Raw genomic sequence first — 14,663 nt, 5'->3', positions numbered from 1 at the left:
CCCTCAGCACTGACCCTCCGACAGTGCGACGCTCCCTCAGTACTGACCCTCCCACAGTGCGCCGCTCCCTCAGTACTGACCCTCCCACAGCGTGGCGATCCCTCAGCACTGACCCTCCGACAGTGCAGCGCTCCCTCAGCACTGACCCTCCGACAGTGCGGTGCTCCCTCAGCACTGACCCTCCGACAGTGCGGCGCTTCCTCAGCACTGACCCTCCGACAGTGCAGCACTCCCTCAACACTGACCCTCCCAAAATGCGGCGCTCCCTCAGCACTGACCCTCCCACAGTGAGGCGCTCCCTCAGTACTAACCCTCCGACAATGCGGTGCTCCCTCAGCACTGACCCTCCGACAGTGCGGCGCACCCTCAGCACTGGCCCATTCAAGAGTGCAGTGCTCCCTCAGCCCAGACCCTCTGACAGTGCAGCGCTCCCTCAGCACTGACCCTCCGACAGTGCGGCGCTCCCTCAGCACTGAACCTCCCGCAGTGCGGTGCTCCCTCAGCACTGATCCTCCGACAGTGCAGCACTCCCTCAGCACTGACCCTCCGACAGAGCAGCGCTCCCTCAGCACTGACCCTCCGACAGTGCGGCGCTCCCTCAGCGCTGACCCTCCGACAGTGCGGCGCTCCCTCAGTACTGACCCTCCGACAGTGCGACGCTCCCTCAGTACTGACCGTCCGACAGTGCGGCGCTCCTTCAGCACAACCCTCCGACAGTGCGACGCTCCCTCAGTACTGACCCTCCGACAGTGCTGCATGCCCTCAGCACTGACCCTCCGACAGTGTGGCGCTCCCTCAGCACTGACCCTCCGACAGTGCGGCGCACCCTCAGCACTGACCCTCCAAGAGTGCAGTGCTCCCTCAGCACAGACCCTCTGACAGTGCAGCGCTCCCACACCACTGACCCTCCGACAGTGCGGCGCTCCCTCAGCACTGACCCTCCCACAGTGCGGCGCTCCCTCAGCACTGATCCTCCGACAGTGCAGCACTCCCTCAGCACTGACCCTCCGATAGAGCAGCGCTCCCTCAGCACTGACCCTCCGACAGTGCGGCGCTCCCTCAGCACTGACCCTCCGACAGTGCGGTGCTCCCTCAGCACTGACCCTCCGACAGTGCGGCGCTCCCTCAGTACTGACCCTCCCACAGTGTGCCGCTCCCTCAGTACTGACCCTCCGACAGTGCAGCGCTCCCTCAGCACTGACCCTCCCACAGTGCGGCGCTCCCTCAGTACTGACCCGCCGACAGTGCGGCGCTCCCTCAGCACTGACCCTCCGACAATGCGGCGCTCCCTCAGCACTGAACCTCTGACAGTGCGGCGCTCCCTCAGTACTGACCCTCCCACAGTGCGATGCTCCCTCAGTACTGACCCTCCGACAGTGCGGCGCTCCCTCAGTACTGACCCTCCGACAGTGCGGCGCTCCCTCAGTACTGACCCACCGACAGTGCGGCGCTCCCTCAGTACTGACCCTCCCACAGTGTGCCGCTCCCTCAGTACTGACCCTCCGACAGTGCAGCACTCCCTCAGCACTGACCCTCCCAAAATGCGGCGCTCCCTCAGCACGGACCCTCCCACAGTGCGGCGCTCCCTCAGTACTAACCCTCCGACAATGCGGCATTCCCTCAGCACTGACCCTCCCACAGTGCGGCAAACCTCAGCACTGACCCTCCGACAGTGCGGCATTCCCTCAGCATTGACCCTCCGACAGTGCGGCATTCCCTCAGCATTGACCCTCCGACAGTGCGACGCTCCCTCAGCACTGACCCTCCGACAGTACTGTGCTCCCTCAGCACTGACCCTCCGACAGTGCGGCGCTCCCTCAGCACTGACCCTCCGACAGTGCAGCACTCCCTCAGCACTGACCCTCCCCAAGTGCGGCGCTCCCTCAGCACAGACCCTCCCACATTGCGGCACTTCCTCAGTGCTAACCCTCCGACAGTGCGGCATTCCCTCAGCACTGACCCTCCCACAGTGCGGCACTTCCTCAGCACTGACCCTCCGACAGTGCGGCATTCCCTCAGCACTGACCCTCCGACAGTGCGGTGCTCCCTCAGCACTGACCCTCTGACAGTGCAGCGCTCCCTCAGTCCTGATCCTCCGACAGTGCGGTACTTCCTCAGTACTGACCCTCCGACAGTGCGGCGCTCCCTCAGCACTGACCCTCCGACAGTGCGGCGCTCCCTCAACACTGACCCTCCGACAGTGCGATGCTCCCTCAGTACTGACCCTCCGACAGTGTGACGCTCCCTCAGTACTGACCCTCCGACAGTGCGGCGCTCCCTCAGCACTGACCCTCCGACAGTGCGGCGCTCCCTCAGCACTGTCCCTCTGACAGTGCGGCGCTCCCTCAGTACTGACCCTCCCACAGTGCGAAGCTCCCTCAGTACTGACCCTCCGACAGTGCGGCGCTCCCTCAGTACTGACCCTCCGACAGTGCGGCGCTCCCTCAGTACTGACCCTCCGACAGTGCGGCGCTCCCTCAGGACTGACCCTCCGACAGTGCAGCACTCCCTCAGCACTGACCCTCCCAAAATGCGGCGCTCCCTCAGCACTGACCCTCCCACAGTGCGGCGCTCCCTCAGTACTAACCCTCCGACAATGCGGCATTCCCTCAGCACTGACCGTCCCACAGTACGGCACTTCCTCAGTCCTGACCCTCCGACAGTGCGGCATTCCCTCAGCATTGACCCTCCGACAGTGCGACGCTCCCTCAGTACTGACCCTCTGACAGTGCGGCGCTCCCTCAGCACTGACCCTCCGACAGTGCGGCGCTCCCTCAGCACTGACCCTTTGACAGTGCGGCGCTCCCTCAGTACTGACCCTCCCACAGTGCGACGCTCCCTTAGTACTGACCCTCCGACAGTGCGGCGCTTTCTCAGTACTGACCCTCCGACAGTGCGGCGCTCCCTCAGTACTGACCCTCCCACAGTGCGCCGCTCCCTCAGTACTGACCCTCCCACAGTGTGGCGCTCCCTCAGCACTGACCCTCCGACAGTGCAGCGCTCCCTCAGCACTGACCCTCCGACAGTGCAGCGCTCCCTCAGCACTGACCCTCCGACAGTGCGATGCGCCCTCAGCACTGACCCTCCGACAGTGCGGCGCTCCCTCAGCACTGACCCTCCGACAGTGCAGCACTCCCTCAGCACTGACCCTCCCAAATAGCGGCGCTCCCTCAGCACTGACCCTCCCACAGTGCGGCGCTCCCTCAGTACTAACCATCCGACAATGCGGCATTCCCTCAGCACTGTCCCTCCGACAGTGTGGCGCTCCCTCAGCACTGACCCTCCGACAGTGCGGCGCACCCTCAGCACTGACCCTCCAAGAGTGCAGTGCTCCCTCAGCCCAGACCCTCTGACAGTGCAGCGCTCACTCAGCACTGACCCTCCGACAGTGCAGCACTCCCTCAGCACTGACCCTCCCAAATAGCGGCGCTCCCTCAGCACTGACCCTCCCACAGTGCGGCGCTCCCTCAGTACTAACCATCCGACAATGCGGCATTCCCTCAGCACTGACCCTCCGACAGTGTGGCGCTCCCTCAGCACTGACCCTCCGACAGTGCGGCGCACCCTCAGCACTGAGCCTCCAAGAGTGCAGTGCTCCCTCAGCCCAGACCCTCTGACAGTGCAGCGCTCCCTCAGCACTGACCCTCCGACAGTGCGCCGCTCCCTCAGCACTGACCCTCCCACAGTGCGGTGCTCCCTCAGCACTGACCCTCCGACAGTGCGGCGCTCCCTCAGCACTGACCCTCCGACAGTGCGCCGCTCCCTCAGCACTGACCCTCCGACAGTGCGGCGTTCCCTCCGTACTGACCCTCCGACAGTGCGGTGCTCCCTCAGGACTGACCATACGACAGTGCGGCGCTCCCTCAGCACTGACACTCCGACAATGCGGCGCTCCCTCAGCACTGACCCTCCGACAGTGCGGCAATCCCTCAGCACTGACCCTCTGACAGTGCGATGCGCCCTCAGCACTGACCCTCCGACAGTGCGGCGCTCCCTCAGCACTGACCCTCCGACAGTGCAGCACTCCCTCAGCACTGACCCTCCCAAATAGCGGCGCTCCCTCAGCACTGACCCTCCCACAGTGCGGCGCTCCCTCAGTACTAACCATCCGACAATGCGGCATTCCCTCAGCACTGTCCCTCCGACAGTGTGGCGCTCCCTCAGCACTGACCCTCCGACAGTGCGGCGCACCCTCAGCACTGACCCTCCAAGAGTGCAGTGCTCCCTCAGCCCAGACCCTCTGACAGTGCAGCGCTCCCTCAGCACTGACCCTCCGACAGTGCAGCACTCCCTCAGCACTGACCCTCCCAAATAGCGGCGCTCCCTCAGCACTGACCCTCCCACAGTGCGGCGCTCCCTCAGTACTAACCATCCGACAATGCGGCATTCCCTCAGCACTGACCCTCCGACAGTGTGGCGCTCCCTCAGCACTGACCCTCCGACAGTGCGGCGCACCCTCAGCACTGACCCTCCAAGAGTGCAGTGCTCCCTCAGCCCAGACCCTCTGACAGTGCAGCGCTCCCTCAGCACTGACCCTCCGACAGTGCGCCGCTCCCTCAGCACTGACCCTCCCACAGTGCGGTGCTCCCTCAGCACTGACCCTCCGACAGTGCGGCGCTCCCTCAGCACTGACCCTCCGACAGTGCGCCGCTCCCTCAGCACTGACCCTCCGACAGTGCGGCGTTCCCTCCGTACTGACCCTCCGACAGTGCGGTGCTCCCTCAGCACTGACCATACGACAGTGCGGCGCTCCCTCAGCACTGACACTCCGACAATGCGGCGCTCCCTCAGCACTGACCCTCCGACAGTGCGGCAATCCCTCAGCACTGACCCTCTGACAGTGCGGCACTCCCTCAGCACTGACCCTCTGCCAGTGCGGTGCTCCCTCAGCACTGACCCTCCGACAGCGCGGCGCTCCCTCAGCACTGACCCACCGACAGTGCGGCGCTCCCTCAGCACTGACCCTTCGACAATGCGGTGCTTCCTCAGTACTGACCCTCCGACAGTGCAGCACTCCCTCAGCACTGACCCTCCGACAGTGCGGTGCTCCCTCAGCACTGACCCTCCGACAGTGCGGTGCTCCCTCCGCACTGACCCTTCGACAGTGCAGCGCTCCCTCTGCACTGACCCTCCGACAGTGCGGCGCTCCCTCAGCACTGACCCTCCGACAGTGCGGTGCTCCCTCAGCACTGACCCTACGACAGTGCGGCGCTCCCTCAGTACTGACCCTTCGACAATGCGGCGCTCCCCCAGCACTGACCCTTCGACAATGCGGCGCTCCCTCAGCACTGACCCTCCGACAGTGCGGCGCTCCCTCAGCACTGACCCTCACATGTGCACGCACACACACACCCACAGACGGCCCATTATGTCTGCACCAGCCGTCCAAACGAGCATCGTGACTCAGTGCCGTTTCCCCCCTCTGCCTTTTCACCCTCAACTCCTGCACATTGTTCCTGGTCAAATAATCATCTAACACCCCTCGAACGCCTCGGGTGAACCTGCCTCCACCTCCACACTTCCCGGCAGCGCATCCCACACCCGGATCCACTCTCTGCGCGAAAACGCTTTCCCCGCATCGCATATTTGCCTTTTCGCAAATCAATTTAGATCTGTGTCCCCTCTCGTTCTCGATCCGCTTACCAGCGGGAACAATTTCTCCTTGTCCACTCTGTCCCCTCATGATCTTGAACATCTCGATCCAATCGCCTCTCGGCCCTCTTCTCTCCGAGGAGAACAGTCCCAACCTCTCCAATCTGTCCTCATCACTGAGGTTTCTCATCTCTGGATCCGTTCTTGTAAACCTCTTGCTCTCTCCCTCCAATGTGTTCACATCCTTCCTCTAGTGTGGCGTCCAGGACTGTGCACAATATTCCTGCGGCCCGGTAGCAGTGGTTAGCACTGTTGCTTCACAGCGCCAGAGTCCCAGGTTCGATTCCCCGCTGGGTCACTGTCCGTGTGGAGTCTGCACGTTCTCCCCGTGTCAGCGTGGGTTTCCTCCGGGTGCTCCGGTTTCCTCCCACAGGTCCCGAAAGACATTCTGAACTCTCCCTCTGTGTACCCGAACAGCCGCCAGAATGTGTGTTAATGTAAGCCTACTTGTCACACTAATAAAGATTATTATTAGGTCCCTCTGCTCCTGCATCCCACCCTTTAAGAATTCATAGAATCCGTGTGGAGTTTGCACATTCCCCCTGTGTTTGCGTGTGTTGCACCCCTGTGATGAACGGTTACTGCCTTGTCATCATGTAAAGTGATGTCCCCTTTAAGACCGGGCTTGGAACCCTGGGGACTCCGCCCATCTGTGAGCATATATAAGGGGATGCCTTGTGGGCTGTGCAACAGTTAGCACATGTCTCAGCTCTAGCATAGTTCTTAGTCTATTAAAGCCTTCTTTACAGTTTACACTCTCAGCTTCATTACTGAGGGTACCTCAGCCCCACCAACCCAAAAAGATGTGCAGGCTAGGTGGATTGGCCACGCTAAATTGCCCCTTAATTGGAAAAAATGAATTGGATATTCTAAATTAAAAAAAAAAAGAATTCATAGAATTCGTACGGGTCAGAAGGCAGCCATTCGGCCCATTGAATCTGCACCGCCCCTCAGGAAGAACACCCTGATGAGGTTCACTGCCCCGCCCTAGCCCCGTAACCCCACCTAACCCGCACAACTTTGGACTGTGGGAGGAAACCGGAGTACCCGGAGGAAACCCACGCAGACACGGGGGAGAACAGTCACCCGAGGCCAGAATCGAACCCGGGCCCCCTGCGCGGCGAGGCAGCGGTGCTAAGGCCCCTTGTTTTTATTGTTCGTATCGTCTCGCGCACACATGAAATAAACAGGCGGCGACTTCAATCCCTCTCGTTGTTGGTTCTTAGGAAGAGAAGGTGGGGTGGCGGGAGGGGAATTAATAAACTTCAACAACACTTGCTTAATCTCACAATCTTTCGCAATCAGATCCAGGGTTGCAATTGGTGCAAAATGCAGAGGCAGGTTTCTTTCCAGATAGACTTGACTGGACTACTTTCGTCCACTTTTTTTCTCTGCGCAGATTATTTGGGCATATTTAAATCAGAGAGGGAGAGAGAGAGGGAGGAAGTAATAGTTGTGGTCCTGCTTTGGGTTGGGGATGGTGATCTCTCAATGAGATTTTAATTTATTGTTTTGCAATCGAGATTAAGCAGGAGGGTGTGTGTAGGAGGGTGCCTTGTGCTGTGTTCCAGCGTGGCTTAGATAGATAGGTAGAGAGAGAGAGGGAGAGAGAAAGAGGAACTCTTTGACAGGACGATGCACAGCCCAGCAATGCTGAGGTGGCCATCTTTGTGAATTACAACCTTTTCTGGGGGGGGGGGAAGGCTTTGCTCTGATTTCTCTGTCAATAACACTGTTCAATTTCACCCCCCCCCCTCTCCTCCTCCACCTACCCCCCCCCCCTACCCCTCAATTAAGAGAGGGGTACAAAAGCTGGACTTAGCTGCATTGAACGGAGAGAGTGAGTGAGAGAGAATCTACAGCTTCCTATTCTGAAACTGTTGCCAATCTCAAAAGAAACAGTGTAATCGACCAGGAAGCTCTCTCTGTCTCCCTCTCTCTGTCTCTCCCTCCCTACTGGGGTAACAGTGTTGCATGCAGTTGTGACCTCCCTTATCCCAGATCTTAAAGTAATTTCCCCTCCCTTCCCTCCTCTCTCCCTCCCTCTGTCTCTCTCCCTCCCTCCCTCTCTCTCCCTCTCTCCCTCTCTCTCTCTCTCCCTCCCTCCCCCTCTCTCTCTCTCCCTCCCTCCCTCACTCCACAACCATGGACGAAGAATACGATGTGATCGTTCTGGGGACCGGACTGACTGTGAGTTTGATTCTTTTTAAAAGGAAAAAAACTACCAAAATCTCTATGATCTGTGCTGCTAAATGCTCCCTGTCTGGCAAAATCCCAGTGGATGTAAAAAAAATGTCATTGTGCAATGTTTAAATGCAAAAACTCGGCCTTGGATGTATGAAATCTCCCTGCTGCATGGATTTATATGTCTAGAATTCAGCATCTTTCAGTTGTATAAATATTATTGTACATGTTTCAGGCAGTATCTTAGCTGCAGACATATTGTATACTTTCAGAATTCAGCATCTTCCCTTCATTGCATGAAGCATCTTTAGCTGTCACTGTTGAGGTCCAAAAATGCCTTAAATAGCTGGGTTGCACAGATTATTGTCTAAAATTCAATGTCTCTCAAATGCACGAGCTATCGCTGTGTAAATATTATTCTATACGTTTGAATTCAACATTTTAAATGCATGAGATCTCTCAGTTGTGTAAATATTAGCCTACATGTTTTAAACTCCATCTTATCTTCAATCCATTGAAAATCTTATTTGTTTCGCTATCACCTGTGTATGTCTGAAATTCGACATTATTGCCCTATAAAGGACCACAAACCACCCTCACGCCTCCCCCTCCCCCCCCCCCCCCCCAACCCCTCTCCATCAGCCAGGACATTCTGGTTTAATGGGAATAAACCCTTTGCCCTGTTTGCAAAGCGAGGATACTGAATGTTCAACGCGCAAGCAGAATCTGGCTGGGAAATCAATAAAAAGCAGACTCAAACATTCCCTGTCTGCAAGCAGCTCTCTCATCGTTTAACCTCCCTCTTTCGCCTTCTCTGGTGACCTTTCTCTCTCCTACCCCCCCCCATCAACCCCCTGGATGAAGAATTTGTGTTGCCTTAAAGAGATTTTGACTGGGGGTCACCTATGGTCGCGTTGGGATGAAAGCGTTTCCTGCCATTTAATCGTCTCTCCCGAGATATCTAATGAGGCTTTGGCTGAATTGTCGGTATCATTGCAGATTGTTTCCCGAATGGAATCGGAATCTTGTCAGCCCCCGCCCTGCCTCCCTCAGAACGCAGTTGGATTGATCACGGATGGTCCGGCTATTAAGTTGAAATGCGCCAGTGGCAAGGTTATTTACTGATGGGGATGCTGTGGGAACAAAACCAGTGTGTGCCATTCTTTTTCCGTGATCCGGAATATTCCGCCCCCCCCTCCTCCTCCCGCCAATTGAACCCCCGTGTGATTTGCTCAATCGATGCATTTTTTTTAGGACCTCCCCTTAAGAGCGACATTAAAAAATATAAATGAATGGCCTTGTGATGGGCAAACTGGCAGTGCAGCTGTATGCAGCCGTCCCGACATTAGGGTGGGGTTGGGGAAAGAGTGCGGTGTCGTCCCGGGGTGGGGGAATTCAGTGAATCCTTGGTGTTTCGAGGGGAGGGGGTGCATAGGGGGAGGGGAGAGGGTGCGTGGGGGAGGGGAGAGGGTGCGTGGGGGAGGGGAGAGGGTGCGCGGGGAGAGGGTGCGTGGGGGAGGGGAGAGGGTGCGTGGGGGAGGGGGGCGCGTGGGGGAGGGGGAGGGGAGAGGGTGCGTGGGGGAGGGGGTGCGTGGGGGAGGGGAGGGGGAGGGGTGCATAGGGGAGGGGGAGGGGGTGCATAGTGGAGGAGGGTGTGTGGGGAGGTGTGAGGGTGCGTGGGGAGGGGTGGGGGTGCGTGGGGAGGGGTGGGGGGTGCGTAGGGGAGGGGGTCCCCTCTTTTTCTCTCTCTCTCTCTCTCTCTGTCCCCCCCCTCTCCTCTCTGTCCCCCCCCTCTCCTCTCTGTCCCCCCCCCTCTCCTCTCTGTCCCCCCCCTCTCCTCTCTGTCTCCCCCTCTCCTCTCTGTCTCCCCCTCTCCTCTCTGTCTCTCCCTCTCCTCTCTGTCTCCCCCTCTCTGTCCCTTCTCCCTCTCTCTCTGTCCCCTCTCTGTCCCTCTCTCCTCTCTCTGGTCCCTCTCTCCTCTCTCTGGTCCCTCTCTCTCTCTGTCCCTCTCTCTCTGTCCCTCTCTCCTTCTCTCCCTGTCCCCTCTCCCTGTCCTCTCTCTGGTCCCTCTCTCTCTCTCTCTGTCCAGCTCTCTCTCTGTCCCCTATCTCTCTGTCCCTCTCTCCCTGACCCCTCTCCCTCTCTGTCTGTCCCCCTCTCCTCTCTCTGGTCCCTCTCTCTCTCTAAATGTCCTCTCTCCTTCTCTCTCTGACCCCTCTCCCTCTCTCTCTGTCCCCTCTCTGTCCCTCTCTCCTCTCTCTGGTCCCTCTCTCCTCTCTCTGGTCCCTCTCTCTCTCTGTCCCTCTCTCTCTGTCCCTCTCTCCTTCTCTCCCTGTCCCCTCTCCCTGTCCTCTCTCTGGTCCCTCTCTCTCTCTCTCTGTCCAGCTCTCTCTCTGTCCCCTATCTCTCTGTCCCTCTCTCCCTGACCCCTCTCCCTCTCTGTCTGTCCCCCTCTCCTCTCTCTGGTCCCTCTCTCTCTCTAAATGTCCTCTCTCCTTCTCTCTCTGACCCCTCTCCCTCTCTCTCTGTCCCCTCTCTGTCCCTCTCTCTCTGTCCCTCTCTTCTCTCTCTCTGGTCTGTCTGTCCCTCTCTCCTTCTCTCTCTGTCTCCTCTCCCTCTCTCTCTGTCCCTCTCTCCTCTCTCTGGTCCCTCTCTCTCTCTCTCTCTCTCTCTCTCTCTGTCTCCTCTCTCTGGTTCCCCCCCTCTCTCTCTCTCTCTCTCTCTCTAGAACATAGTGCAGAAGGAGGCCACTCGGCCCATCGAGTCTGCACCGACCCACATTAAGCCCTCACTTCCACCCGATCCCCGTAACCCAATACCACCTCCTAACCTTTTTGGTCACCATGGGAAATTTAGCATGGCCAATCCACCTAACCTGCACATCTTTGGACTGTGGGAGGAAACCGGAGCACCCGGAGGAAGCCCACGCAGACACGGGGAGAACGTGCAGACTCCGCACAGACAGTGACCCAAGCCGGGAATCGGACCTGGGACCCTGGAGCTGTGAAGCAATTGTGCTAACCACAATGCTACCGTGCTGCCCAAATGAATTTTATTCATAACTATTCAGAACTCTTCCCACCCTCTACACAGACAGACAGCAGAAGAGGGGGTCGAATAATAATAGAAGTAAAAAGATAGGGGGCGCGATTCTCCGACCCCCCCGCCGTGTCGCAAATGCTCTGCCATGGTGATTCGGTGGGGGTGGGAATCGCGCCGTGCCGGTCGGCGGGACTCCAGCCGGCGTGGATTCAACCACCTTTGGGACGGCGGGACACGGAGGTGCGGGCGGGCTCCGGGGTCCTGGGGGGGAGCGCGGGGCGATCTGGCCCCGATCTGAACCCTCGCCGCGCCAGAACCCTCGGCCGCGCCAGAACCCTCGGCCGCGCCAGAACCCTCGGCCGCGCCAGAACCCTCGGCCGCGCCAGAACCCTCGGCCCGATCTGAACCCTCGGCCGCGCCAGAACCCTCGGCCGCGCCAGAACCCTCGGCCGCGCCAGAACCCTCGGCCGCGCCAGAACCCTCGGCCCGATCTGAACCCTCGGCCGCGCCAGAACCCTCGGCCGCGCCAGAACCCTCGGCCGCGCCAGTACCCTCGGCCGCGCCAGAACCCTCGGCCGCGCCAGAACCCTCGGCCGCGCCAGAACCCTCGGCCGCGCCAGAACCCTCGGCCGCGCCAGAACCCTCGGCCGCGCCAGAACCCTCGGCCGCGCCAGAACCCTCGGCCGCGCCAGAACCCTCGGCCGCGCCAGAACCCTCGGCCGCGCCAGAACCCTCGGCCGCGCCAGAACCCTCGGCCGCGCCAGAACCCTCGGCCCCGATCTGAACCCTCGGCCCGATCTGAACCCTCGGCCGCGCCAGTACCCTCGGCCGCGCCAGAACCCTCGGCCGCGCCAGAACCCTCGGCCGCGCCAGAACCCTCGGCCGCGCCAGAACCCTCGGCCGCGCCAGAACCCTCGGCCGCGCCAGAACCCTCGGCCGCGCCAGAACCCTCGGCCGCGCCAGAACCCTCGGCCGCGCCAGAACCCTCGTCCCGATCTGAACCCTCGGCCGCGCCAGAACCCTCGGCCCGATCTGAACCCTCGGCCCGATCTGAACCCTCGGCCCGCGCCAGAACCCTCGGCCCGCGCCAGAACCCTCGGCCGCGCCAGAACCCTCGGCCGCGCCAGAACCCTCGGCCGCGCCAGAACCCTCGGCCGCGCCAGAACCCTCGGCCGCGCCAGAACCCTCGGCCGCGCCAGAACCCTCGGCCCGCGCCAGAACCCTCCACCATCTTTTCCTGTGTCAAATAATCTCTCCTCCAGGCGTCTGCCTCTTTCTTGTTACAGTCCTCGTCTGGTCGGCCATAAACCGGCCCCACCGACGGAGCCCGACTATTCCAACAGCCAAGCTCCGGAACAACCACCGAACTATTCGAAGGTCCCCCCTCTCTCTCTCTCGTCTGCCTCGCTTGTGCTATCGCTCCTGCCCTAGCTCTCTGACTCTCTCTCTCTTTTCCCCCCCCTTCCCCTTCTCTTTCTCTCTCTCTCTCTCTCTCACTCTCTCTCTCTCTCTCGGGTGATAGAGTCCTCCAGCAAATACGGCCCTTCGGCCCATCATGTCTGCATCACTTAGAAGCAGCACGGTAGCATTGTGGATAGCACAATTGCTTCACAGCTCCAGGGTCCCAGGTTCGATTCCCCGCTGGGTCACTGTCTGTGCGGAGTCTGCACATCCTCCCCGTGTGTGCGTGGGATTCCTCCGGGTGCTCCGGTTTCCTCCCACAGTCCAAAGATGTGCAAGTTAGGTGGATTGGCCATGATAAATTGCCCTTAGTGTCCAAATTGCCCTTAGTGTTGGGTGGGGTTACTGGGTTATGGGGATAGGGTGGAGGTGTTGACCTTGGGTAGGTGCTCTTTCCAAGAGCCGGTGCAGACTCGATGGGCCGAATGGCCTCCTTCTGCACTGTAAATTCTATGACCTTCTAGAAACAACCACTTGGCTATTCCAATCCCATTTCCCAGCACTTGGCCCTGTCTGCCCTGGGATTGCGGGTGCAAATCTAAATGCTTCTTATGTTGTGAGGGTCGCTGCCTCCATCACCCTTTCAGGGAGCGAGTTCTGGAAAAGGTTTTTCCTCACATCCCCTCTAAACCTGCAGCCGTGGGCAGCTCGGTGATTAGCACTGTTGCTTCACAGCGCCAGGGTCCCAGGTTCGATTCCCGGCTTGGGTCACTGTCTGTGCGGAGTCTGCACGCTCTCCCCGTGTCTGCGAGGGTTTCCTCCGGGTGCTCCGGTTTCCTCCCACAAGTCCCGAAAGACGGGCTGTTAGGTGAATTGGACATTCTGAATTCTCCCTCTGTGCACCCGAACAGGCGCCGGAATGTGGCGACTAGGGGCTTTTCACAGTAACTTCATTGCAGTGTGAATGTAAGCCTGCTTGTGACAATAAAGATTATTATTATTCATAAACCTCCTGCTCCCTGGTCATTGATCTCTCCACCAAGGGGAAAAGTTTATTCCTGTCTACTCTGTCAGTGCCCCACAATTTGAGACATTAATCATCCCCCCCCCCTTCAGTCTCCTCTGTTCCCAGGAAAACAACCCCAGTCTATCCAATCTCTCTTTGTAACTAAATTTACTCCAGCTCAGGCAACATCCTGGTAAGGGGAGGGTGAGTGGATGGTCCAGGTCATGTTGACATTGAAAAGGAGGAGGTATTGGGTCTTTTAAAAGTTTTGTGAGGGCCACGAAGACTCCAGCACGAGTTTTAAGGATACAAAGTAATAACATTTATTTACAATAACATTATATATATATAAAAGCCGCAGCAACTTGGACTACCTGGGCAGCACGGTAGCATTGTGGATAGCACAATTGCTTCACAGGTCCAGGGTCCCAGGTTCGATTCCCCGCTGGGTCACTGTCTGTGCGGAGTCTGCACATCCTCCCAGTGTGTGCGTGGGTTTCCTCCGGGTGCTCCGGTTTCCTCCCACAGTCCAAAGATGTGCAGGTTAGGTGGATTGGTCATGATAAATTGCCCTTAGAGTCCAAATTGTCCTTAGTTATGGGGTTATGGGGATAGGGTGGAGGAGTTGACCTTGGGTAGGGTGCTCTTTCCGAGAGCCGGTGCAGACTCGATGGGCCAAATGGCCTCCTTCTGTACTGTAAATTCTATGAACTTCCCTTGCTGCACACTCCTTCCTGCTGGTTCCAAACTGGCCAGCTTTATTTATACTTGGAGTTTACTAATGGTTTCTCCGCCCCCTCATTGGGGAAGCTCATACTCCCACAGGATTGTGGGATTGTCATTAGTCCCCAGCCAATGGTAAGCAGGCAGGTTATAACATCCCTCCCCCCCAAAGTCCAAGGAATCCACTGAAGACCCTGGTGAAGGAGGGCGTCGGACTCGTTTTGCCGCAGGCCGGACACCATTTGGCCGCGGCGCTGGATCAGGCGGCGTGTAACGAGACGGAGACCGGCGCTTCCGTGATGAACGGCGCAACGGTTGTACATCCACGGCCCGTGGACCCGAGGATTCCCCCTCTGATGCGTCCTGTGTCTCCATCTCGGAGTCAGAGTCTGCTGCCTCCGTCATCTCAGCGTCTCTATCTCCGCGCGGTTCTGTAACGACCTGCGCAGGCTTCGAGTGAGGCACCAGTGGAAGATTGTGAGGACTACCTTCCCTTGTCTCTGGTCTCTGCGGCTGTAGAAATGAGCTCCGGGGGCGGGGAATCTTTTGAGGGGATGGTCTTCTGGACCGAACGTGGTCTACATGTTTGCGCTGGAGACGACCCTGGGCTTGCACCTGACAAGATATAGGGCCCGTTTGGCGAAAGATTACCCCA

At 58.9% G+C, this 14,663-nt stretch overlaps 1 protein-coding gene across 1 annotated transcript in view; it reads left to right on the top strand.

Moving 5' to 3' along the window:
* Window positions 1-7,075: 7,075 nt before the first annotated feature.
* LOC140398950 (rab GDP dissociation inhibitor alpha-like) overlaps window positions 7,076-14,663 on the top strand; it is an 82,477-nt gene continuing 74,889 nt past the window's right edge. The window contains 1 exon segment of the mRNA XM_072487944.1: window positions 7,076-7,842. Within this exon segment, the coding sequence (XP_072344045.1) occupies window positions 7,798-7,842 (45 nt within the window). The 5' untranslated portion in view covers window positions 7,076-7,797.

This window comes from Scyliorhinus torazame, chromosome 22 (assembly GCF_047496885.1).
Source record: "Scyliorhinus torazame isolate Kashiwa2021f chromosome 22, sScyTor2.1, whole genome shotgun sequence".
Classification (NCBI taxonomy): Eukaryota; Metazoa; Chordata; class Chondrichthyes; order Carcharhiniformes; family Scyliorhinidae; genus Scyliorhinus; species Scyliorhinus torazame.
This window is presented reverse-complemented; position numbering and strand designations above follow the sequence as displayed.